This window comes from Pan paniscus, chromosome 1 (assembly GCF_029289425.2).
Source record: "Pan paniscus chromosome 1, NHGRI_mPanPan1-v2.0_pri, whole genome shotgun sequence".
Lineage (NCBI taxonomy): Eukaryota > Metazoa > Chordata > Mammalia > Primates > Hominidae > Pan > Pan paniscus.
In genome coordinates, this window is record NC_073249.2 from 183052137 (window position 1) to 183077520 (window position 25384).

General features: G+C 40.7%; 1 protein-coding gene across 13 annotated transcripts in view; it reads right to left on the minus strand.

Annotated features, from left to right (window-relative positions):
• ST3GAL3 (ST3 beta-galactoside alpha-2,3-sialyltransferase 3) overlaps positions 1-25384 on the minus strand; it is a 225948-nt gene that overhangs the window by 173624 nt on the left and 26940 nt on the right. For 8 of the 13 annotated variants that reach the window (XM_034963215.3, XM_034963213.3, XM_034963197.3 and 5 more), the window contains exon 2: positions 22807-22954. In XM_034963215.3, the coding sequence (XP_034819106.1) occupies positions 22807-22924 (118 nt within the window). In that variant the 5' untranslated portion in view covers positions 22925-22954. Of the gene's footprint in view, positions 1-22761; positions 24222-24262; positions 25131-25384 lie in introns of those variants that run through there. The other 5 variants (XM_034963208.3, XM_034963176.3, XM_055094248.2 and 2 more) reach the window with 2 other exon arrangements.

Consider the following 25384-nt stretch of genomic DNA (forward strand, 5'->3'; position numbering starts at 1 on the left):
TTCTTTTATTGAGTTTCATGCCTTTTTTTCATCACTATATATCCCCTTCTGTGTGTGTGTGTGTGTGTGTGTGTGTGTGTGTGCGCGTGCTTTTGTTTGTTTTTTAGGAGACAGTCTTGCTCTGTTGCCCACGCTGGAGGGCTGTGATGTGATCATAACTTACTGCAATCTTGAATTCCTAGGCTCAACTGATTCTCTTACCTCAGCCTCCTCCAGAGTAGCTAGGACTACAAGCACATGCCACCATGCCTACCTGATTTTTAAATTATTTACCATTATTATTTGGTAAAGACAGAGTCTTGCTATGTTGCCCAGGCTGGTCTCGAACTCCTAGCCTCAAATGATCCTCCTGCCTGAGCCTCCCAAAGTGCTGGAATTATACGTGTGAACTATCATGCCTGACCTCTTCTAGTTAGTTTTTAAGTTATGCACTTAACATACTTTCTATTCTTGTTGTGGTTGACCTAGAAATCTTTAGCCTACATAATTAACTGAAAAAAGTCTAAGTTTATCAACATACTTAACTGACCTACCAAAGGATATAAGAAAAATACTTTAAATCTTAATGCTGTCTCTCAATTTAAATTTTATTATTAAGATTAGGTGCGGTGGCTGATGCCTGTAATCCCAACACTTTGAGAGGCAAGGAAGGAGAATCACTTGAGGCCAGGAGTTCAAGACCAGCCTGGGCAATATAGCAAAACCCCGTCTCTACAAAAAATTTAAAAACATTAGCCAGGTATAGAGGCACACTTCTGTAGTCCTAGCTACCCGGGAGACTGAGGTGGGAGGACTGCCTGAGCCCAGGACTTTGAGGTTGCAGTGAGCTATAATTGCACCACTGCACTCCAGCCTGGGTGGCAGAACAAGACCATGTCTCAAAAAAATTGTTTTTAAATTACTAACTGGTAGTATAGTTCCATTCTTCTGTTTTTATAATGCCAAATATTGATTGAATGATACTGCCTTTTTTTGGGGGGGGTGGTATGCAGCCAATGGAGTACAGTATAGTATAAGAGTAGTGTCTTATTGTGGTTTTAATTCACATTTTATACTAATTTGATGCTGAGAATCTTTTCAAGTGCTTACTTGCCATGTGTATGTCTACTTTGGTGAAGTGTCTATTCATATCTTTGTTTATTTTTAGCTGGCTCTTTGTCTACTTATTACTGAATAGTAAGGTACAAGACCTTTGTCTTGTATTGACTTTGTTTTGACTTTTTATTGACTTAGTAAAGTACAACAGTAAAGTACAAGACCTTTGTTGTAGATGTTTCACAATATTTTCTCCCAGGCTGTGGCTTGCCTTTAAATATTTGTAACAGTGTTGTTTAAAGAGCAAAAGTTTTTACTTTTGATAAAGTTCAATGTTTTTATGCTTTTCTGCCCCATTTAAGAAATCTTTACCAAACTCAACATCACTAACATTTCTCTCCTATATTTTGTTCTATGCGTTTTTTAGTCTTAGCTCTTCCATTTAGGTTGTATGATCCATTTCAAGTTAATTTTGTACATGGTGAGAAATAAGAATCAGTGTTCTTTTGTTTGTTTTTGTGCAACCAGTTATTGAAAAGACTATACTTTCTCCGTTGAATTGCCTGGGCACCTTTGTGAAAAATCAATCGGCCATATATGTGTGGGTCTATTTCTGGGCTCTGTTTTCTGTCTCATTGATCTATATATCTATCTTTATACCAGTACCACTCTATCTTGATTGCTGCTGGCTTTATGATAAGTTTTGAAAGCAGGTAATGTAAACCCTCCAACTTTGTTCTTTTTCAAAATGGTTTGACTATTCTTGAATCTCTATATTTCTATATAAGTTTAAAAATCAGTTTTCAATTTCTACCAAAGCAAAAATTTTTAAAGACAAAAAAACCCAAGCCTTCTGGGATTTTGATTGAGAGAATGTGCTGCATTTTAAAACACATTGGAGGCCAGGTGCGGTGGTTCATGCCTATAATCCCAGCACTTTGAGAGGCTGAGGTAGGCGGATTACTTGAGGTCAGGAGTTTGAGACCAGCCTGGCCAACATGGTAAAACCCCATCTCTACTAAAAATATAAAAGTTAGCTAGGCGTGGTGGTGGGTGCCTGTAGTCCCAGGTACTCGGGGGCGCTGAGCCAGGAGAATCACTTGAACCAGGAGGCAGAGGTTGCAGTGAGCTGAGATCACGCAACTGCACTTCAGCCTGGGTGACAGAGCGAGACCCTGTCTCAAAAAATAAAATAAAACACATTGGGGAGATTCAGTAACATTAACAGGTCTTCTGACCCATGAACATGGTATGTCGATTTCAATATTCTTTAATTTCCCACAGTAATCTTTTGTAGGTTTTAGTGAACATCTTGGCCATTCTGCTCCCTAAAGGGCCTTATTCCTTGTGCTTAGATGGGCCATCCTTCTAACCATCATGGAATGTATAGCTATACAGAAACAATTATCCAACCATATCAAGTGAGTTGCAATGAACCCTATGGAAATAATATAAATCAAGTCTTCACTTTTATTCTCCCTTTTCACTATGTCTCTCCTCCTGCAAAGGCAACCATTCTATTTTGTTTAATGAGTGTGCGTGCGTGTGTGTGTGTGTGTGTATACAATACATATATAGTTTATGTTCTCTTAATACATTTATGTTTTATATCATGTACTTTTTCTTATCAACTTTATAAAGGAATAATTTACATATAATAAACTGCATCAATTTAAAGTACACGATTTGAAGTTTTGAAAGTTGTACACATACATAAAATCACAATCAAGGTAAAGGACATTTCCACTGATCCCAAAAAAATTTTTTGTGTCTGTTTGCAATCCCTCCCTCCCTTCACTCTTCACCCCAGATAAATACTGATCTAAGTTACTAATTTAGTTTCCATTTCACATACATGGTGCCATACAATATGTACTTTTTTAAATGTAGGATTTCTTTTGTTCAGCGTTAGTTTGATATTTATCTATTATGTCATATGTATCAAGTTTGTTCCTTTAATTTTTCCTTTCCTTTTCTTTTCTTCTTCTTTTTTTTTTTTTTTTGAGACTGGTTCTCGCTCTGTCTACCAGGTTAGCGTACAATAGTGCAATTATAGCCCACTACAGCCTCAAAATCCTGGGTTCAAGTGATCCTCCCACCTCAGCCTCCTGAGTAGCTAGGACAACAGGCATGTACCACCATGCCTGGCTAATTTTTTATTTTCAGTTTTTGTAGAGATGGGTGTCTCACTATGTTGCCCAGGCTGGTCTCGAACTCCTAGAAGTGATCCTCCCAACTTGGCCCCCCAAAGCACTAGGAGCCAATGTGCTTGGCCAATATTTTTAATTTTGGTAAAGTTTAACACTTTTTAATTTTATGGTTCATGCTTCTTGTATCCTAAAAAACCTTTGTCTGTATCTTTCTAATTTACCTAAGTGAAACTGTGTTTCTGTTTCCTTTTTGATTCCAACTATGTTTTCTAAGTCTCGTCCATATAGTTTTTGTATATTTGGTCTGTTATTTCTAACAACTGCATATCATTTGATGATATAAATACCCTACTTTTTGCCCACTGAACCCCCACCCCAGGAAGGAAATACATTCATCCTCTAACTCACTGGGTTCACAAGTAATGCATGTTTCTGGTAAGTTCTGTGGAATATAAATAAAAGACTTGCTGAGCTAAAGCATATGTGTATACTTAAGTTGATTAATTATTGCTAGCGTGCTCTCCAGAATGGCTGTACCAATGTGCTTTTCTACCAGTAAAGGATATAAGTTACAATAGTCTCATATTCCAGCCAACACGTGACATTATCTAGCTTTCTAATTTCTTATCAGTCTAAGAGATATAAAACATCTTATTTTAATTTGAGTATTTTTATAGCCCGTGAGTTTGACTATCTCTTCATATGCTTAGCGTTATGGGTTTCTTATTCTGTAAACTGTCTGTTCTAATTCTTTGCCTATTTTCTACTGGGGTTGTTCTTTTTCTTCTTGATTTGCAGGAATTCCCTGTACATTCCTTGCGAATTTTAAATATTGAAAATGTTTTCTCCCAGTAAATTATCTGTGTATTAACCATGTCTATGATGTCCTTAATAGCACAAAATCCTTAAATTAGATTTAAACAAGTTCATCAACTTTTTGCCTACAATGTTTGCTTTTAAGGTTTTGTTTAGTCCTTCCCTTAGATACCTAATTCACAAAGATAATCTTTTATTATTTTTTTTTTTTGAGACAGGATTTTGCTCTATCACCTAGGCTGGAGTGCAGCCTTGACCTCACAAACTCAAACAATTCTTCCACCTCAGCTTCCCGAGTAGCTGGTACTACAGGAACACACCACTACACTCAGCTAATTTTGTAATTTTGTGTAGAGATGGGATCTCACTATGCTGCCAAGGCTGGTCTCAAAGTCCAAGCCATCCTCCTGCTTCATCTTCCTGAAGTGCTGCTGCACCAAGCCACAGAGATAATCTTTTGTTTTCTTCGTTACTTTCTAATTTTACCAGTCTCATTTAAATCTTTAGTCTGCCTGAATTCTATACTTGTACCTGGAGTTAGGGATGGACTCAGTTTTGTTCAGCTTTATCCAACGAGCCTGTATGCCCTTTCTCCTTCGACTTGTGGTGCCATCTTTATGCTCTACTAAATTCCTATTATACATGATGCCGGCGTGGTGGCTCATGCCTGTAATCCCAGCACTTTGGGAGGCTGAGGTGGGTGGATTGCTTGAGGTCAGGAGTTAGAGACCAGCCTGGCTAACGCGGTGAAACCTCGTCTCTACTAAAATACAAAAATTAGCCGGATGGGGTGCTTGGTGCCTGTAATCTCAGCTACTCGGGAGGCTGAGGCAAGAGAATTCCTTGAACCTAGGAGGCAGAGGATGCAGTGAGCCGGGACTGTGCCACTGCACCACTCCAGCCTGGGTGACAGAGCAAGATTCCGTCTCAAAAAGCAAACAAACACAATTCCTATTATACATGAGTTTTGTCTCTGAGTTATTTTTTAAATTGGTTACCTTTTCTGTCTTAGCACAACACTACCATTTTTAATTGTATGGCTCTAAGAATATCTTAATATCTGAAAGAGCAAGACCCTCTCCTTTTTACAGTGAGACATAAAGCTAGCCCATACTTTTGGTGTATATACGTACAGATTTCTCTAATGAACTGAGGTTCTGTGAAGACGGCTGGACTCGAGAGAGAGGAAACAGTAAGTTACCTGAGAGTAGACCAAGGCAGGAGCAGGATCTGGGCGGGAGGGGGTACAGCCCTTCCAGGTACAGCAGGAGGGTGTGCCTGAGCATCCTTCAACCCAGCTACAGCCCTCCTAACCCAGGGCACTTATGAATCCTGAGAAGGCTATGATATAAAGAACTGGGATACCAGAGGCCCAGCTAGGGGAATCCCTTCAGAAAGAGCAGCTCATTAGAAGCAGGAGGAACTTTCATCAGGTCAAAGAGGGAGAAAGCCATTGACAAAGGTCAGCAGTCTAGAATAGATTACAGTAACATGAAGTTTAGAACATGACATCAGCAAGGATGGAAAAAGTAGTAGAGAGCAGCAGGGAGGGAACTGAGACCTGTCTGCATTCCTCCCACCATCACATACCCTCTCAGAACAAGTGGTGATTCTCAAAGTATGGTCCACAGCCTACTGATGGGTTCTTACAATGGCCTATAAACTGATCCAAAAATGCAAGTCTTTCTTTGTGACACACGACATGGAATCCACAAACTTTCACTTTTATTTACAATTAGGCCTTACTTAGTTACTAGAAAACCCACAAAATAAATTACTGAGTTACAAAAATGTGCTATAGGTAAAACCAAAAATAGCACTTTACTGGAGTGTACTCTGAGCCCTATACCACTATTTCATTAAGCAGTCTGCACACCAGGCAATATTCAACTGCACTGCACAGCAGCTCTAACTCATGCCCACGCGTGTACAGGGTCCCTACAGTTCTCTGGAATATACTCTGTTATCAGTGTGCCATCAGTGCTGTCTTGAATTGGACGTGGTGTGCCACTGTGTTACTGCTTTTAAATTATAAATTTGAGTTAGCTTGGCCATTAGTTCAGTTTCTGTAAATTGTTTAGTTATAACCTTTACAATGAGTACTGATGCATATTTACATCAATAAGATTTCTGACTTAATTTTCCAATTACAAGGTCTCAAGGCATATATGAGTTACTGTTCAAATATGAATAATCTTTTAAAGATTTATACATAATCCTCTAAAATTTGTTTGTAGAGAGACAGTCCATCCCTATTATCCAGTTCTTTCTCTACTGAAAAGTGAAATTAGATGAACAAGAGGTTTTTTGCCTTAAAGTTTGCTGTAGTCAAGAAAACTTGTTGACTGGAGTGGTGGCTCATGCCAGCAGTTTGGGAGTCTGAGGTGGGAGGATCGCTTGAGCCCAGGAGTTCAAGACGAGCCTGGGCAAACATGGTGAGACCCAATCCTACAAAAATATAAAAATTAGCCAGGCATGGTGGTGTGTACCTGTAGTCCCAACCACCACATGGGAGGATGAGATGGGAGGCTTACTTGAGCCCAGGAGGTGGAGGTTGCAGTGAGCCGTGATTGTGCCACTGCACTCCAGCCTGGGACACAGAGCGAGACCCTGTCTGAAACAAACAAACAAAATATTGTGAGGGAATAAGTGAGGAAGAAGAGCCAAGGAAAAAATATTTAGTCTATGAAACAGGTGGGTGAATCAGGGGCTTCAGACATCAAGTATTGTTACTGAGAGCACAAACTTTGAAGATAGGAAACCTTTAGTTAAAGCTTTGTCTCTGTTAGTGACCAACCCACTTAAAATTGTTTTCCCACCTGCAAAATGGAACAAGAGCAGTCCCCACTTTACCAGTGTGATCTCAAAAAAGGCATTAACTTGTTGAGCCTCATTAGCCTTACCTGTAAAATGTGGAAATACTATCAAACATACCTAGTAGATTAAATAACATGATGCATGCAAAGCGCTTTAGAACACTGTGAGCTCCAAGCACATAGTTGAATGTTCAAAAAATTTAGGCCGGGCGCAGTGGCTCACACCTGTAATCCCAGCACTTAGGGAGGCCAAGGCAGGAGGATCGCCTGAGGTCAGGAGTTCGAGACCAGCCTCACCAACATGGTGAAACCCTGCCTCTATTAAAAAGACAAAATTAGTCGGGTGTGGTAGCAGGGCCTGTAATCCCAGCTACTGAGGAAGCTGAGACAGGAGAATCGCTTGAACCCGGAGGTGGAGGTTGCAGAGAGCCGAGATCGTGCCACTGCACTCCAGCCTGGGTGACGAGAACCTCCGTCTCAAACAAAACAAAACAAAACAAAATGTAACCGATTACAACCTCGTAAGGTTGCTAGATTATAACGACCATGAGAGTAGGACAGGCCTATATTCATCTTTCTATCCCAAAGACCTGACACAGAATACGCCAGGAATACTCTAACTGCCAATTAATGTTTACTGCTGTTGATTTTGAGCTTCCTACAAATAAAGTGTGGGATTGACCTATCTGTATACATATGCATTTGAGTGTGTCTCTGTGTGTATGTAAGTGAAAAAGATCATCCTTATATACTTTCCATCTTCATGTAGGAGTACATGAAGATCTACCTTAGCCATTTCAATGGCTGCAGAGTATCTGTCAAATGGACATGCCATTATTTATTTACTCAATCTTTTATTGTTTCCATTTTTTTCTTATAAACAATGCAATGTGCACACCTGTACATATATCTGTGCATGCTTGTTCTGTATTTCTTTAGGAAGTAAAACTGATGGATCAAAAGGCATGTATATTTATACTTTTGAATACACACTATTATATTGCCTTCCAGGAACCCACTTATATTACATAAAAATAATGGGTTACTTATGCATGTACAGGGCATTATAATTCTGAACTCTTTGCCAGCATGAAAGGTACTGTCAATATGGAAGAATAAAATAACAATTACGTACCATCATTCTTTTATACTTTGTATTTCTTTAAAAAACAGTGAGAATATTTTTGTAAATAAACACTAACCACTTATAATTTTCCTTCTGTGAAATTAAGATGTTCCTGCATTTTATCAATTTTTCTATTTAAGTGTTGGTTTTTCCAATTTATACAAGCTCTTTATATATATTAAGAATATCATCTCTCTGTCATATATACCAAAAATATTTTTCCTGGCTTGTTGTTCATCTTAACTTTGCTTAGAATTTCTAGAGAATTTTTTAAAACAGAAGTTTTAATAAAAGATAGCTTTTTTTTTTCTTGAGACAACGTCTCACTCACTTTATCAGCCAGGCTGGAGTGCAGAGGCGTGAGCACAGCTCAGGCATGAACATGGCTCACTGAGCCTCCTAAGTAGCTGAGACTACAGGCGCACACCACCACACTGGGCTAATTTTTTTTTTTTTTACTTGTTGTAGAGACAGGGTCTTCCAATGTTGCCTAGGCTGGTCTCAAACTCCTGGGCTCAAGAGATCCTCCTGCCTTAGCCTCTGAATGTACTGGGATTACAGGCATTAGCCACTGTGCTGGGCCAAAAGATAACATTTTTCATTCTTTTATGGTTTGGTATCAAGCTAATAAAATCCCTTTCTCAACCCCAATATCATATTCTTTATTGTTTTCTAGTACTTTAATTTAGTTCTTTATAATTAAATATCTAATCTAGCTGAAATTTATTTTTGTCTAAGGTGTATATTTGTTTTACTTACCTACTGATGGAAATTTAGGTGTTTCCAGTACCTGGCTATTGTTAATAAAGCTGCCACCAACATTTGTTTACAACTCTTTTTGTAGGCAAAGGTTTTCATTTATCTTGGGAAGTATGAGTTGCTGAGTCATGTACTAAACATATGCTGAACTTTAAAAGAAATTGCCAAATTGTTTTCCACAGTGGTTGTACCATTTTACACTCCATTTGAAAACACAAGAGAGTTGCTAAGTTGAAGCATGCCAATCTTTAAATTTCAGCAATTCTAATGGGTGTGAAGTGGCATTTCACTGAGGTTTTAATTTGCTTTCCCTGACGTCTAATGATGATGAATCTTTTGAGGTGTGTCTTAATCCACTCTGTGTGCTATAACAAAATACCTGAGACTGGGTAATTTATATTGAAAAAAAAAAGAAATTTATTTTCTCATAGTTCTAGAGATTCTGAAGTCAAAGATCAAAACATTAGCAGGTTTGGTGTCTGGAAAAGCCCCAGTATTCTCTTCCAAGAGGGCACCTTAAAACGCTGCATCCACAGAAAGGGAAAAACACTGTGTCCTCATATGGCAGAAGGCAGAAGGGGCAAAAAGGGACCAAACTCTCTCTGTCAAGCCCTTTTTATAATGGCATTCATTCATTTATGAGGGCAGAGCATTCATGACCCAATCACTTCCCAAAGGGTCCCATCTCCCAACACTGTTGCACTGGGGATTGAGTTTCTAACACAAGAATTTCTGGAAGGGACAAGAACATTCAAACCATAGCAAGGTGCTTATCAGTCATTTGTAATTTTTTTGTATGAAATATCTGTTCAAGTCCTTTGTCAGTTTCTTTTTGTTGTTCATTTTTTTGTTTGTTTGTTTAAGATGGGGTATCACTGTGTTGTCCAGGCTGATCTTGAACTCCTGGGCTCAAGTGACCCTCCCACCTTGGTCTCCCAAAAGTACTCTGTCAACTCCTTAACTAGGTTGTTTGCCTTCTTATTCAGTTGTAAGAGTTCCTTATATCTTCTGGATCCAAGTCCTTTGCCCAGTGTATCTTGTCAATATTTTTCCCAGCATGTGGCTTGCTTTTTATTTACTTGATGGAACGATTTGAAGAGCAGAAAGAATCTCAATGGATACAACTGATATTTCTTTTATGGTTAATGCTTTTTGTGCTACCACAACAGCATGAAGATTTTCTCCTTTTCTATAAATTTTATGCTTAGGTCTACGATCCACTTAAAATTGATTTTTGTATATGGTGTGAGGTAGGAATTGTGGTTATTTTTCTATACAGATATCTAGTTATTGCACCATAGTATGTTGAAAAGACTCCCTATCCCACTGAATTATGTTATTACTTTTATCAAAATTCAATTGACTACATATGCATGGTCTATTTCTGGACTCTATTCTGTCTACTGATCTTTCACCAATACTGTATTGTCCTGATTACCACAGTAAGACTTGAAGTGAAGTAGTGTAAGCTCTCTAACTTCTATTTTCCAAAGTCTAGATTCTTTGTGTTTTCATATAAATTTTAGAATCAGCTATTGATTTCTTTTTTTTAAGCCTGCTGAAATTTTAATTAGGATTGCATTAATCTATAGCTCAATCTTGAAAGAATGAGGATCTTCACTTAAGGCCAGGAGTTCAAGACCAACCTGGGCAACAACTCAAAACCTCATCTCTGCAAAAATAAAACATAAAAATTAAAAACAGGTCTGGCAAGGTGGCTCACACCTGTAATCTCAACACTTTGGGAGGCCAAGGTGGGAGGACTGTTTGACAACAGGAGTTCAGGACCAGCCTAGGCAACAATGTAAAACCCTGTCTTTATAAAAAAATTTTTTTTTAATTGGCTGGGCACGCCTGTAGTCCCAGATACTTAGGAGGCTAAGGCAGGAGGATTGCTTAAGCTGGGGAGGTTGAGGCTGCAGTAAGCTGTGATCCTGCCACTGTACTCCAGCCTGGATGACAGAGCCAGACTCTGGCTCAAAAAAAAAAAAAAAAAATGGGGGCTGTTTTAACAATATTAAGTGTTCCAATACATAGGCATCATAAATCTCTCCTTATTTAGATGTCTTTATTTAATCTCTTTAGATCTTTAATTCCTCTCAGCAGTATTTTTATAGTTTTCGGTGTAGAGGTCTTGCATATGTTTAGATTTATTTCTAAGTATCTTATTTTTTTGATGCTATTGCAAACAATGTTGTTTAATCTTATTTTCTATTTGTGTGCTTCCAGTATATAGAAACACAATTGAGTTTTATATATTGTGTGATATTGTTATATAGTAAGAAATATATATTTGGTTTCTGCTCCTAGTTCCTGAGACAGGGCTCCTAAATCCCTTGGGATTTCCTGGGTGGTAGCAGCATTTTTTGTTCTAATGAGGTGACTCTTAGTGGGTTCCTGGACAGTCCCTCGGGATGAGGGCTGGTTACCAGGGGAACCAACAATGTGTTTGGAGGGCTAAAAGTTGAGTTTATCACCAATGACCAATGATTTAGTCAATCCTGCATACATAACGAATCCTCCATAAAAATCCCTGAGCTGGCCAAGCATGGTGACACACACCTGTAATCCCAACACTTTGGGAGGCTGAGGCAAGCGGATCACCTGAGGTTAGGAGGTTGAGACCAGCCTGGCCAACATGGTGAAACCCCGTCTCTACTAAAAGTACAAAACTTAGCCAGAGGTGGTCGTGGGCGCCTGTAATCCCAGCTACTCGGGAGGCTGAGGCAGGAGAATTGCTTGAACCTGGGAGGCGGAGGTTGCAGTGAGCCAAGATGGTGCCACTGCAGGCTGGAGATAATACTCCAGCCTGGGCAACAGAGTGAGACTCCATCTCAAAAAAAAAAAAAAAAAAAAATCCCTGAGCTATGGGGTCTGCAGAGTTCCCAGACCGTTGAACACGTGGAGGTGCTGGAGAGTGGCATGCCTGGAGACAGCATGGAAGCCCTGGGCCCGTTTCCCCATCCTTCACCCCAGGTATCTCTGCCTCTGGCTGGTTTGTTTGTTTGAGATGGAGTCTCACTCTGTCACCCAGACTGGAGTGCAGTGGCATGATCTCGGCTCACTGCAATATCCACCTCCTGGGTTCAAGCGATGCTCTTGCCTCAGCCTACCGAGTAGCTGGGATTACAGGCACGTGCCACCATGCCCGGCAGGCTAATTTTTGTATTTTTAGTAGAGATGGGGTTTCACCATGCTGGCCAGGCTGGTCTCGAACTTCTGACCTGGTGATCTGCCCACCTTGGCCTCTCAAAGTGGTGGGATTATAGGCATGAGCCACTGTGCCCGGCCTCATTTTTTTGTTTTACGTTTTTATTGTGGTAAGATATATGCAATATAAAATTTACCATTTTAGGCCAGGCACAGTGGCTCACGCCTGTAATCCTCACACTTCGGGAGGCTGAGGCAGGTGGATCACTTGAGGTCAGGATTTTGACACCAGCCTGGCCAATATGGTGAAACCCCATCTCTACTAAACATCCAAAAAAAATTAGTCAGGCATGGTAGCACACACCTGTAGTCCCAGCTACTTGGGAGGCTGAGGCAAAAGAATTGCTTGAACCCAGCAGGCAGAGGTTGCAGTGAGCCGAGATGGCACCACTGCACTCCAACCTGGGTGACAGAGTGAGACTTGTCTCAAAAAAAACAAAAACTAGGCCAGGCGCAGTGGCTCACGTCTGTAATCCCAGCAGTTTGGGAGGCCAAGGCAGGTGAATCACAAGGTCAGGAGATTGAGACCATCCTGGCCAACATGGTGAAACCCCATCTCTACTAAAAATACAAAAAATTAGCCAGATGTGGTGGCGGGCTCCTGTAGTCTCAGCTACTCGGGAGGCTGAGGCAGGAGAATGGCATGAACCCAGGAGGCGGAGCTTGCAGTGAGCCGAGATTGCACCATTGCACTCCAGCCTGGGTGACAGAGTGAGACTCCATCTCAAAAAAAAAAAAAAAAAAAAATTACCATTTTAAGTTTACACATCTGTGGCATCAAGTACATTCACACTGTTGTACATCCATTACCACCATGCAGCCCTAGAACTCTTTTCATCTTATAAAACCGAAACTCTGAACCCATTGAACTCTCCGCTCCCCTCTGTTCTAGCCTCTGGCAGCCATGTTTTACTTTCTGTCTCTATGAATTGACTACTCTAGGAACCTCGTATAAGAGGAATCTTACAGTATTTGTCCTTTTGTTACTGGCTTACGCATTTAACATGATGCCTTCAAGGTCCACCCATGCTGCAGCATGTGTCAAAATTTCCTTCCTTCTTTGGGACTGACTAAATATTTTTTAGTATTCCATTTTATTTCTTCTGATAGCTTCTCAGATATAGTCATGCATCACTTAACGACAGGGATATATTCTAAGAACTGCGCTGTTAGGCAATTTCGTCGTTGTGCAAATATCATAGAGTGTATTTACACAAACCTAGCTAATATAGCCCACTGCACATCTAGGTTAGATGGTATAGCCTATTGCTCTAGGCTATAAACTTATACAGCATGTGATTGTACTGAAATACTGTAGGCAATTGTAACACAATGGTATTTGCGTATCAAAACATATCTAGGTCAGGCGCAGTGACTGATGCCTGTAATGCCATCACTTTGGGAGGCTGAGGCAGGTAGATCATTTGAGGTGAGAAGTTCAAGACCAGCCTGGCCAACATGGCGAAGCCCTGTCTCTACTGAAAATAGAAAAATTAGCTGGGTGTGGTGGCATGCACCTGTAGTCCCAGCTACTCGGGAGGCTGAGGCATGAGAATTGCTTCAACCCAGAGGGCGGAGGCTGCAGTAAGCCAAGATCATGCCACTGCGCTCTGGCCTGGGCTACAGAGCGAGATTCTGTCTCAATCAATCAATCAATCAATTAATCAATCAAACATATCTAAACATAGAAAAGCTACAGTAAAAATATGATATTATAATCTTACGGAACCACTTTTGCATATGTGGTCTGTCACTGACCAAAATGCTGCTATGCAGTGTATGACTGTTTGTCTCTTTTTGTTGTGTTATTTAAGTAGTTGTTCTAGAGCTAACAATACTCATCCTTAACTTATCAGAGTCTATTTAGAGTCAGTATAATACCTCTTCAAATCTGACATTTCATATTTATTACTTTACCCTTTCCTTTTCTCACTTTATATAAAACATTCTTGTTTCCCACTTACTTCCTTTTTCACAAATATAACCTTGTACAGTAAAATTACATTTACCCATCCCCCATCCCTTATGCAAGTGTTGACATATCTTTTACCTCTACATATGTCCAAAATCTCACTTTACTGGGTTATTATTTTTGCTTTAAACAATTAGTTGTCTTTTATGAAAGTTATGAGAAGAAGGAAAGAGAGTCATATTTGCCCACCATTTACCATTTCCAGTGGTCTTAATCTTTCCTGTATAGCCCAGTTGGCCAGGCTGATTTCAAACTCCTGACCTTAAGTCAGCCCTCCCAAAGTGTTGGGATTACAGGCATGAGCCTATTTTTCTTTCTTTCTTTTTTTTTTCTTTCTTTTCAAACACACTTTCACTCTGTCACCCAGCCTGGAATGCAGTGGCACGATCTTGGCTCACTGCAACCTCCGTCTCCCGAGTTCAAGTGATTCTCAGGCCTCAGCCTCCCAAGTAGCTGGGATTACAGGCGCATGCCATCACGCCAAGCTAATTTTTGTATTATTATTAGTAGAGATGGGGTTTCACGGTCTCAAACTCCTGACCTCAGGTGATCCCGCCTGCCTCAGCCTCCCAAAGTGCTGGGATTACAGGCATAACCACCACGCCAGGCTATTTTATTTTATTTTATTTTATTTATTTATTTATTTATTTATTTATTGAGAGGGAGTCTCGCTCTGTCCCCCAGGCTGGAGTGCAGTGGTGCAATCTTGGCTCACTGCAAGCTCGCTCTTTATTTTTTAAACGAGAAGTTTATTTAAAGAAGATGATGCCGCCAGGTGTGGTGGCTCACGCCTGTAATCCCAGCACTTTGGAAGGCCGAGGCGGGCAGATCACCTGAGGTCAGGAGTTTGAGACCAGCCGGGCCAACATGGTGACACCCCGTCTCTACAAAAATTAGCTGGGCATGATGGCGGGTGCCTGTAATCCCAGCTACTCGGGAGGCTGAGGTAGGAGAATCGCTTGAACCCAGGAGGCGGAGGTTGTAGTGAGCTAAAATCACTCCACTGTACTCCAGCATGGGCGAGAGAGCAAGATTCTGTCTAAAAAAAAAGAAGAAGATGCTTGATTTGAAGGAAAAACTAGGATTCATTTTTAAGAGTAATTATCCCTCCTTAAAGACAGACTTCTCTATATGAAACACCTACATACAAAAAATTGTAAAACTGTCTTTGGTTTTATGATGATAAATAAAAAACATTAAAATTCTCCAATCAAACAAGGTATGCAAGGATTTTTCATGTTGGCTTTTTTGTTGAAATAGTGAGAGGAAATTAACTTACTGGAATATAAAGATAAGCATGCCACTAATGGAGAAAGAGTATTTTCACAGAACCAGTATCTTTCCCCATCCCATATCCATTTGATGGTAATCAAAACATACCATTGGCCATTTTGTTTTTTTAAAAGTACAATATGCGTGTGTACACACACCACTTACTCTACATGTAATATAGGAATGGGGGGGAATGAAAGAATAGAGAATACTATACTGTAGTAGTCAGGATGTGGCAGAACCAAATTGCAGTTTTCTAACTGAGAATGTATTGTTGCTCTGTAATAACGGAGTTCTGGACTAAAGTAGCAGGTTCCTTTGTAGTAGACACCTGTCTGCTACTGGAACATGGCAATGGTACTTTCATCTTCCACTTCCAGGTGTGCAGGTGTGCCTGTTTCATGGATTCGCCACCTGTCAAATGGGAATCTGATCTGCCTCACTGACAGACCCTCTCATTCACAATAAGCTTTCATTAGTTTACTAAATGGTGTATCCCTCTTAATCTTAAACTGCACCACAGAACCAATCTGCCCCACCACCTTCAAATTAGTATGATCGTTGCTCTTAGTGTTGACACCTCTCTTGGCATTTCATGGGCCACAGGGAACACCAGAGATATCAGTTGCTGCTTCACTAAAGAGGCACCAGGTCCACACCAAATGAGCTCATCAGCAGCACCAGCAGCAGCCTCTCCTTATTTTTAGATTTCAGAAGTCTAACTATGATGTACCTAGGTTTTTTCCCCCAATATTTATCTTTCTTGGGGTTGGCTCTATAAGGGGGCTCTGTTTTGGATCTGTAAGTCAATGGTTTTCATCAAACTTAGGAAGTTTTCAGCCATTATTTATTTTTTTTTCCTTCAGATGAGTAAGTATGGGAAATTAATTTTCAAAAAATAAAATGTTATTTTTTTTCCTGCCCAATTGTCTTTTTTTTTTTTTGAGACGGAGTCTCGCTCTGTCACCAGGCTGCAGTGCAGTGGTGCGATCTCGGCTCACTGCAAGCTCCACCTCAAGCAATTCTCCTGCCTCAGCCTCCCAAGCAGCTGGGACTACAGGCACGTGCCACCAGGCCCAGCTAAATTTTGGATTTTTAGTAGAGACAGGGTTTCACCATGTTGGCCAGGATGGTCTCGATCTTTCTTTCTGTGGTTCAGACTGGATAATTTCCATTGTGTTCTCTTCAAACTCATGGGCTTCTTCCGTTTTATGTAATCTGCTGTTAAGTGAAACTTCCATTTCAGTTACTACACTTTTCAGGTCTAGAATTTGCATTTGGTTCTTTTTTATAGATTCCATTTCTCTGCTGAGACTACTCATTGTTCACTACTGTATTTTCCTTTAATTATTTAAATATATTCATAATAGTTACTTGGTCTGCTAAGTGCAACACTGAGGCCATCTTATCCATAGATTTTTCTTCTTGAATATGGATATTCTCCTGTTTCTTTGCATGTCTTAGTAACTTTTTTTGAACATTAGCCACTGTGGATATTACACATAAAAACTATGAATACTGTTATCTTCCTATGAAGAGTGTCAATTTGTATTTTAGCAGATAGTTCAATGACTACCTGACGGCCCTGAATTTGTGTGGTCTTGATTTTATGCATCATGAGTGTGGATCTGAGGAAAGCCCATGGCATTTTTGACCTCTCTTGATAGGACTCAAACTTCGAAATCTGTCTTACTGGGGGTTGGCTTTAGGCCTTGTTAGGGCGGGTCTACAGTAGATCTTACTCTTGGGTAAGATCTTTCTTCATAAGGCATGGCCTGTCTGGGGTCTCAGCTGGACGCCAGGGGTGTTAACAAAGCGTTAATGAGATCTCTCTACTGGTAGGGCTGGACCATCAGCGTTCCTGGCATTGCTTTCACCCCAACAGGACTTGACCTCTAGTATCTCTTTTCTATTCATCCTGTACCAGCTGCTCTCTATATGGTAAGCTTCAGGTGGCTTCACCCCATGTATAAATAATAGGCCACTCCTTAGCTTCAGCCTCACAGGAATGCCCCCACGGACTTCTGAGACCCTCTTGCTGAACAATTCCCTATCCTATGATGGTCCACCCCACAGATTCCAACTGCTTCAGCTGCCCAAACTCTGACCTCTGCCTCTTCAGCTCAGGGGAAATCATCACAGCCTGTTTAGACTCCACTCACAGAACAGGGTTGGGAAACCGTCCTCAGACAGAAAACTGAGCAAATGTGGCGCTCACCTCGAGTTTTCCTTCTCTTAGGAACTGAAATTTTACGCTGCCTATTGTCTACAGGCTGACACAATTGCTTCATTTCTTTTGTCCAGTTTTATAGCTTCCTATAGAGAGGAGGCTAGTTCTGATACCACTTACTTCCTTACCATGGGAAGCAGAGTACCTCCCTAAGCCAGAGGCCAGAAACACGGCCAGAAATGCCAGCCTCCTCTACATTTTTAAGACAGAAAACTAAGAGTTAATACAATGTCCTATGTCTATTAAACTCACTTCAACCTGTCCTCCTAATAACAGATCCAACTTCCGCTTATGTGCCAGAGAGTATTCTCCAGGGCAATCAGATCAACAATGTGTACTTTATAATTTGAATGCATATTTTATAATTTATCTGGTTATAATCTTTTATAAATATGAGGAAGAACACAAAGGGAGCTGTAATAATTGATAAACACAGTAGCATGAATTTAATTTTTAAAACATTTTTGAGACAGGGTCTCACTCTGTCACACAGGCTGGAGTACAGTGGCGTGACCACAGCTCACTGCAGCCTTGATTGACTTCCTGGGCTCAAACGATCCTCCCACCTCAGCCTCTCGAGTAGCTTGGCACCATAGACATGTACCACCACATTCAGCTAATTTTTTTAAATTTTTCTGTGGAGACAGGGTCTCCCTATGTTGCCTAGGCTGGTCTTGAACTCCTGGGCTCAAGCAATCACTTGAGCCAGGCCTAGGCACTTCAGCCTCCAAAAGTGCCGAGATTATAGGCATGAGCCACCTCACCCAGTCATGAATTTTTAAAGGTCTCACAGCACAGGAAACTAATCCTATGAAAGATCTACTTTATTAATTAGAAATGAATTTCTTTCCTTCCTTCCTTCCTTCTTTCCACCCTCCCTTCCTTGCTCCCTTTCTCTGTCTCTCTCTCTCCCTCTTCCTCCCTCCCTCACTCCCTCTCTCCTTCTCTTTCTCTCTCTCTGTCTCTTTCTTTCTTGAGACAAGGTCTCATGCTGTTGCCCAGGTTAGAGTACAGTGGCACAATCATAGCTCACTGCAACCTTGAAATCCTGGGCCTAAGTGATCCTCCTACCTCAGCCTCCTGAGTAGCTATACCACATGCCGTACACGTGTGCACCACTATGCCTGGATAATATTTTTTAATTTTTTTGTAGAGACAAGGCCTCGTGACATTACCCAGGCTGGTCTCAAACTCCTGGCCTCAAATAATTCCCCCAGCCTCAAGAAATCCTCCCTCCTCAGTCTCTCAAAGTGCTGGAATTCCAGATGTGAACCACCATACCCAGCAGAAATAAGTAAAATTTTAAATTAATAAAAATATGCAAGGCTTCCATGAAATGAACCATTGTGAAATAAGGGCTATTGCAAAGAGGCAACTACCCGACTCCTATACAAGGTACTGACCTAAATAAAGCATCAGAGCAAAGAGAAATAAGTCTTTTTTTTTTTTTTTTTTTTTTTTGAGACTGAGTCTTGCTCTGCGGCCCAGGCTCACTGCAACCTCTGCCTCCCGAGTTCAAGCGGTTCTCCTGCCTCAGCCTCCCAAGTAGCTGGGACTACAGGGGCGCGCCACCACACCTGGCTAATTTTTTGTATTTTTAGTAGAGACGGGGTTTCACCATGTTAGCCAGGACGGTCTCGATCTCCTGACCTCATGATCCGCCCACCTCGGCCTCCCAAAGTGCTGGGATTACAGGTGTGAGCCACTGTGTCCAGCCAAGAAATAAGTCTTTTATCTTCATTTTGGAGATGAAGAAACAAGCACACCCAACTCCTTCTAACTCCAGATACTGGTGATTTGTTCATTAATTAAAATATATATTAAAAATATATGTATGCATACATATTTTATCATACTACATGTATAATAATTCTACACTACTTTTTAAAACAGGTTGATAACTAGACTATTTTCATACTTGAAGCTTTTCACATTAAGCATTTGACTCAAGTCTTGGCAACCTGACCAAGCCTAGGTCACAAGTGTCTCTAAACTACCCAAGACAAAGCAGTTTGTAGCCCTCTACAATACACCTTGGAATTAATGAAAACATAAATTTTCTCTCTGGAAGGAATCCTATGCTCCAACACAGCATTTCACACAGATTGCTCTTTTAGAACTCAATATATTATAATAATTGTTTTGTTTTGTTCTCATATTATAGGCTAAGAGTATGAAGGCCTATGTTCATCTTATATCCAGTTTACCCAGAACAGTACATGGACCATAATAAGAACATACTGCTTACTGAATGAATAATTTAATAATAAAAACTCTAGCCTCAGGCCAAGTGCAGTGGCTCATGCCTGTAATCCCAGCACTTTGGGAGGCTGAGGTGAGAAGACCACTTGAGCTCAGGAGTTTGAGACCAGCCTGGGCAATATGGAGAAACCCCATCTCTACAAAAAAATTTTGAAAAATTAGTTGGGTGTGGTGGTGCACACCTGTAGTCCCAGCTACTTGGGAGGCTGAGGTAGAAGCCCAGGAGATTAAAGCTGCGGTGAGCCAAGATCACACCACAAAACTCTAGCCTGGGTGACAGAGTGAGACCCTGTGCCAAAAAAAACCAAAAACCAACTCTAGCCTCTTCCCCCTGCCATGAAGAAATTCCAATAGATTATCTGAGTAATTTATTAATATTCTAAACATTAAGGAAAAATAATGCTAAAGACATTTATTTTTCTAACTTGGGATTGTCCTCAACCTCCTCAGATGAAAGGCATACAAACTCTTGATTACACAGCCTCTCTGAAGCCTCAGTTTCTATATCTGTAAAATGAGGATAATAATAACCAATAAAAACTATGAGGATCAAATGAGATTCCGAATATAAAGACCCTGCTATCTTACGGACATATAGTAGATATAGTAATCAATAAATTACTATTTCATCTTATCATCATCAGTATTATTAAAACACAGCCTAAATTTCACAACATAACAGTCTTCGGGGTTGTGACGCTCCTTCAGCTTGACTCTAAGTAAAGGGCTCCTCTCTGGCAGGGCGCAGTGGCTCATGCCTGGAATCCCACCACTTTGGGAAGTCAAGGCAAGCAGACCACTTGAGCCCAGGAGTTTGAGACCAGCCTGGGCAACATGACTAAACCCCATCTCTACAAAAGACACAAAAATTAGCCAGGAATGGTGGTGTGAGTCTGTGGTCCCAGCTACTTCGAGAGGTTGAGGTAGGAGGATCGCTTGAGCCTGGCAGGTCGAGGCTACAGTGAGCTATGACTGCACCACCGCACTCTGGCCTGGGCAACAGAGTGAGACCTCATCTCAAAAAAAAAAACAACAAAAAAAAAAAACAAAGAGGACCCATCTGATTTAGTAAGCCATGCAGGGTGGGTCCTATTACTCTGTTCTCTGATATTACAGCACATAAAATAGTATGCTTTGGTCAGATGGTCTAAACAACCTATTCAAAGTCAAACATCTAAAAGGCTTAGGAGTCAGAATAGAAAAGCTATAAATACTGGTTAGTCAGCTAACAATTAATGGAAAGGACAGCAGATAACTAGCAATAAACTTCTGAAGCCTACAGCCCAAGTGAATAGCAGCTTGTCACCTTCAAACCTAATAAGCCTCTCTGTCTTCTTTTGATAACTTTCTCTCTTTCCCTCCTTTTCTTTTCACACCCCCTTCCTGACACTCTCTACTATTACTTCTCTGAGCCCCTTTCTCTCTCTCTTTTTACCAGGTAGAATATTAAATTAAGTCTTGCCTTCAGTATTTATTATATTTTTCAATAAAATAATGAACATAGGTTTTAAAGACAGGAATTGAATTCCAGTTCCAACAATATAACCTTGGTAAATTAAAGTGTTTCAGTTTGCTCAACTGGAACATGGGGATAATAATGGCATCTTCACAAAACTGCAGTAAGAATTACATTAAATGAAATTATATTTGTAAATTGTCTAGCCTAATGCCTGAAACACAATGAGTCTTCCATAAAGTTAATTCCCTTCCCTACTGATCTAGGAAAATCTTATCTGATCCTTGGTTATATCTTCTACAGGTCAGCAGCTCTTAGCGGAAAAGGAGACCCTTGTTCTTCACACACATTTCCATCTATATTATTGATACAGATGGATCCACCACTACCAATACAGACAATGAATGCCTCTAAATACAGAATTCTGCATTTCACTGATACAAACACTCCTAAACCTGGGTAGTCTCCTTGGTTTTAAAAATAAGTCAGTGCAGAGAAATTTAAGTAAACTTTTGAAACACAAGTAATTAGTGATAATTATAAGCTAAGCATTTAAAAGGCACTTAAATATTCTATATAAAACAGTAAATTAAGGATATAACACTATATTTTAAAAACTGGCTTGAAACTGCCTCAGTAGTTTGAGCCATGGGAGAAATAAATGAGCTACTTCACTGTAATACTTCCCATGTTAGGGTCTTAGAACAACAGCAGGCCAATTGCCCGTTGCTTCTTCCCACTCACTGCAGCTCACTTTCACCTCGTACCTAGAGACTGACTCTCTTCTCAAGTGAGTTCTATACTGGTATCTGGTAGATGTTAGTAAAAATAGAACTATTTTAAGAGAAGACATATCACTGCAGGTCAAAACAGGCCACTCTGTTCTGATTTTATACTATTTCCCACACCAAGCTCAGATAACAGTCAGACAAAATAACCAAAAAGAAAACCACTATGGTCACTGTGTGATATTTCAAGCTACAGCCAAGAAAACAATGTGCAAAGGCTGGTGCTGATCAACGTAAGCCCTTCAACTGCAAGCCTAGAACCAAAACACAGGCCACATCAGGTAAACAGAAACCAAACCAGTGGGATTCAGGCCATGTGGAAAACACTATGTAACACATGAGACAAAGTGCACAAAGAGAAGAAAAAAATTAGGAGTTACTGGGTAGGGAAAATAAGCCATTATTGTAGCCAGGTGCAAGTTCAATAGCAGCAACGGCTACAAAGATTCAGTAGACAACGTTTCTTTAGGGAAAACAAAACAGAGACAATATTATGTTGAAAATTCAACATAAAGATGAATGTTTTAAGGGCAGATGGAAACCAACTTCAATACTAATCCCTAAGGCAATAAATGGCAAAATAGAGTGGCAATATGCGACGGCAATTAGATAGAACAAAAGCGTTCAAGAACTAGAAGTATGAGTATAGTTTGGGTTTTTATTGAAGAATAGCACATTCTCACCAAGTTTGTAAAAGGAACTGAGATTTGTCATGGCATGCAGTTTTTAAAAAACATCAAAGTTCTCAGCCTATACCAGCTAAAATGGCAGGCAATTTCTAGGCCAAAGTCCCAGAAATGTTCAGTTTACTCTCATTGCCCATCTCTGAAGAATATGAGACGCAGCCACACGAAAAACCAGTAACTGACCTGCAACAGGCTTCTCCTGGGGTGAGCTAGAGTGACTATACTTACTGGAGTCCTCCTCCCACTGGAGTAAGTGTAGCTTCCACGCAGAATAATACAAAAATCCCAGTACCAGAAAGAGGCAGAGGGCTAGCAGCAGATTGCGCACAAATACCAAGAGTCCCATCTTCACATGATTTACGATTTCCTAAATGACCTAGAAAAGAAAAAGTTTAGTTCTTAAAAGACAAAGCACTCATCTTATTGATATATTCTCTCTTAAAGTATCTATAGAGAGAATTTCCAAATGAAGAATAACTTAGAGTTATCACTTTCATATCATGGCATCTTCTAACCTGCTCATCCCCATCTCAAAAAACAGCTTCATCATCAGCCAGCGCCTAAGCTAGAAAGCAGCAATCATCTTTGCTTCCCCACCCCAGCCGCCGACATCCAGTCCCTGACTAGTTCTGGCAATTCCAGCCTCCCAGATATTTTTCAAATCATAGCCCCTTCCCATGATCACTACCCTAGATTGTGTTATCACAGCATTCCCACAAACACGTTTCCCTGCCTTCAAATTTACATTCTCCAAATCCATTTCCACATGGCACAAGAAGTCTTTTAATAACACAAAATCTGACAATATCCCTGCTTAAACCCCTTTGCATTCGTTCTCTACTGCTGCTGTGGCAAAGTGTCACAAACTCAGCAGTTTAAAACAACACAAAATTATCTCAGAGTTCTGAAGGCCAAAATCTGGATATGGTGAGGCTCAGCTGGATCCTTGCTTAGGGTCGCACAAAGCCAAAACCAAGGTGCTGGTAGGGCTGTGTTCCCTTCTGGAGGCCCTGGAGAAGAATCCACTTCCACGCTCACTCAGGCTGTTGGCTGAATTCAGTTAGTGCAGCTGTAGGGACAAGGCCCCTGTTTCCCGGCTGGTTATCTGCCAGGGGCCAGCCTTCAGGCCTACAGTCCTTTTCATGCTTTCCATGTGGTCCCCTTCAGGCTCTCTCACTCTTTGAATCTCTCCAAATTCCCCCTCCGCCATATCTTGCTTCTCTTCCAGCTGGAGAAACTTCTTTGCTTTTTGGGGCCCATGTGATTATATTAGGCCCACCTTAATAATCCAGGATAATCTCCCTATTTGAAGACCCAAAACCTTAATTATATCTGTGAAGTCCCTTGTGCCATGTCGAGTAACAAATTCATAGGTTCCAGGGATTACAGTGTGGATATCTTTAAAGAGCCATTCTGCCTAACATAGCTTTCATTCAATTCTCAACTCCTCTGAATAAAGTAATTGCTCCTTAAAGCCTAGCGGCTTCTGACTGAGCCTCGATTTACTCTCCAATCCATCTCTTGCTTCTCTCAACCTCATTTGTGCCCTATGCTCTAGTCATTGTACTTTCTATTCATTGAACGCTGCCTTGTTTCTATCCTCAAGGTCTGTCTGGAATTCACCCACCCTGCTGCTGTACCTGCTATGCATCCTTTGATGTAAAAGGATGCATAGCAGGTACACCTTAAATGTAAAATGTAACATTGGCCAAGAAGACTGCCCTGGGTCAGGCCCTCAACCAAACCCAATCAGATATCTCAGCCACAAAATGACAATGACATAACAGAAAAAAATGATGTATAAGTATTAATAATGGTGTGACAAAACATTATAATTTACAGATAATTGTCCACCTAGGAAAGCCAAGAGAATATACTAAAAAATCATTAGAATAGGAAGTTCAATAAAGTAGGTGATTATGATTATAAGATTAATTTACAAAAATCAACACATTCTTAAAAACCATACCAGCAATAACCAATGAGAAAAATGTTAGGTGGGCTGGGCACAGTGGCTCACGCCTATAATCCCAGAACTTTGGTAGGCTGAGGCAGGAGAACTGCTTGAGCCCTGGAGTTTGAGGCCAGCCTAGGCAACATGATGAGATCCTATCTCTACAAAAAGAAAAATTAAAAAATTAGCCAGGCCTAGTAGTGTGCATCTGTGGTCCTAGCTACTCAGGAAGCTGAGGCAGGAGGATCCTTTAAGCCCAGGAGGTTGAGGCTGCAGTGAGTTGTGAGCGTGCCACTGTACTCCAGCCTGGGTGACAGAGCAAGACCCTGTCTCAAAAAAAAAAAAAAAAAAAAAAGAAGAAGAAGAAGAAAGAAAGAGAAGAAAGAAAAGAAAACATAAAGTGAAAAAATTCCATTCATGATGGCAACAAAATCTATAAAATAACTAAAAATAAACTTAGCAAGAAATGGGCAAGACTTTCACCAAAGAACATAAAATATCTGAGTAAATAAAGAGACAAACGAGGTTCTTTTTTTTTACCCCCCGAGATGGAGTTTCCCTCTGTCGCCCAGGCTGGAGTGCAATGGCACGATCTCGGCTCACTGCAACCTCCACCTCCCCGGGTTCAAGCGATTCTCCTGCCTCAGCCTCCCGAGTAGCTGGGATTACAGGCACGCGCCACCACACCTAGCTGATTTTTTTGTATTTTTAATACAGATGGGGTTTCACCATGTTGGCCAGGATGGCCTCCTGACCTCGTGATCCGCCCACCTCGGCCTCCCAAAGTGCTGGGATTACAGGCGTGAGCCACCACGCCCGGCGAAAGAGGTTCTTAAGTGAGAAGATTCAATT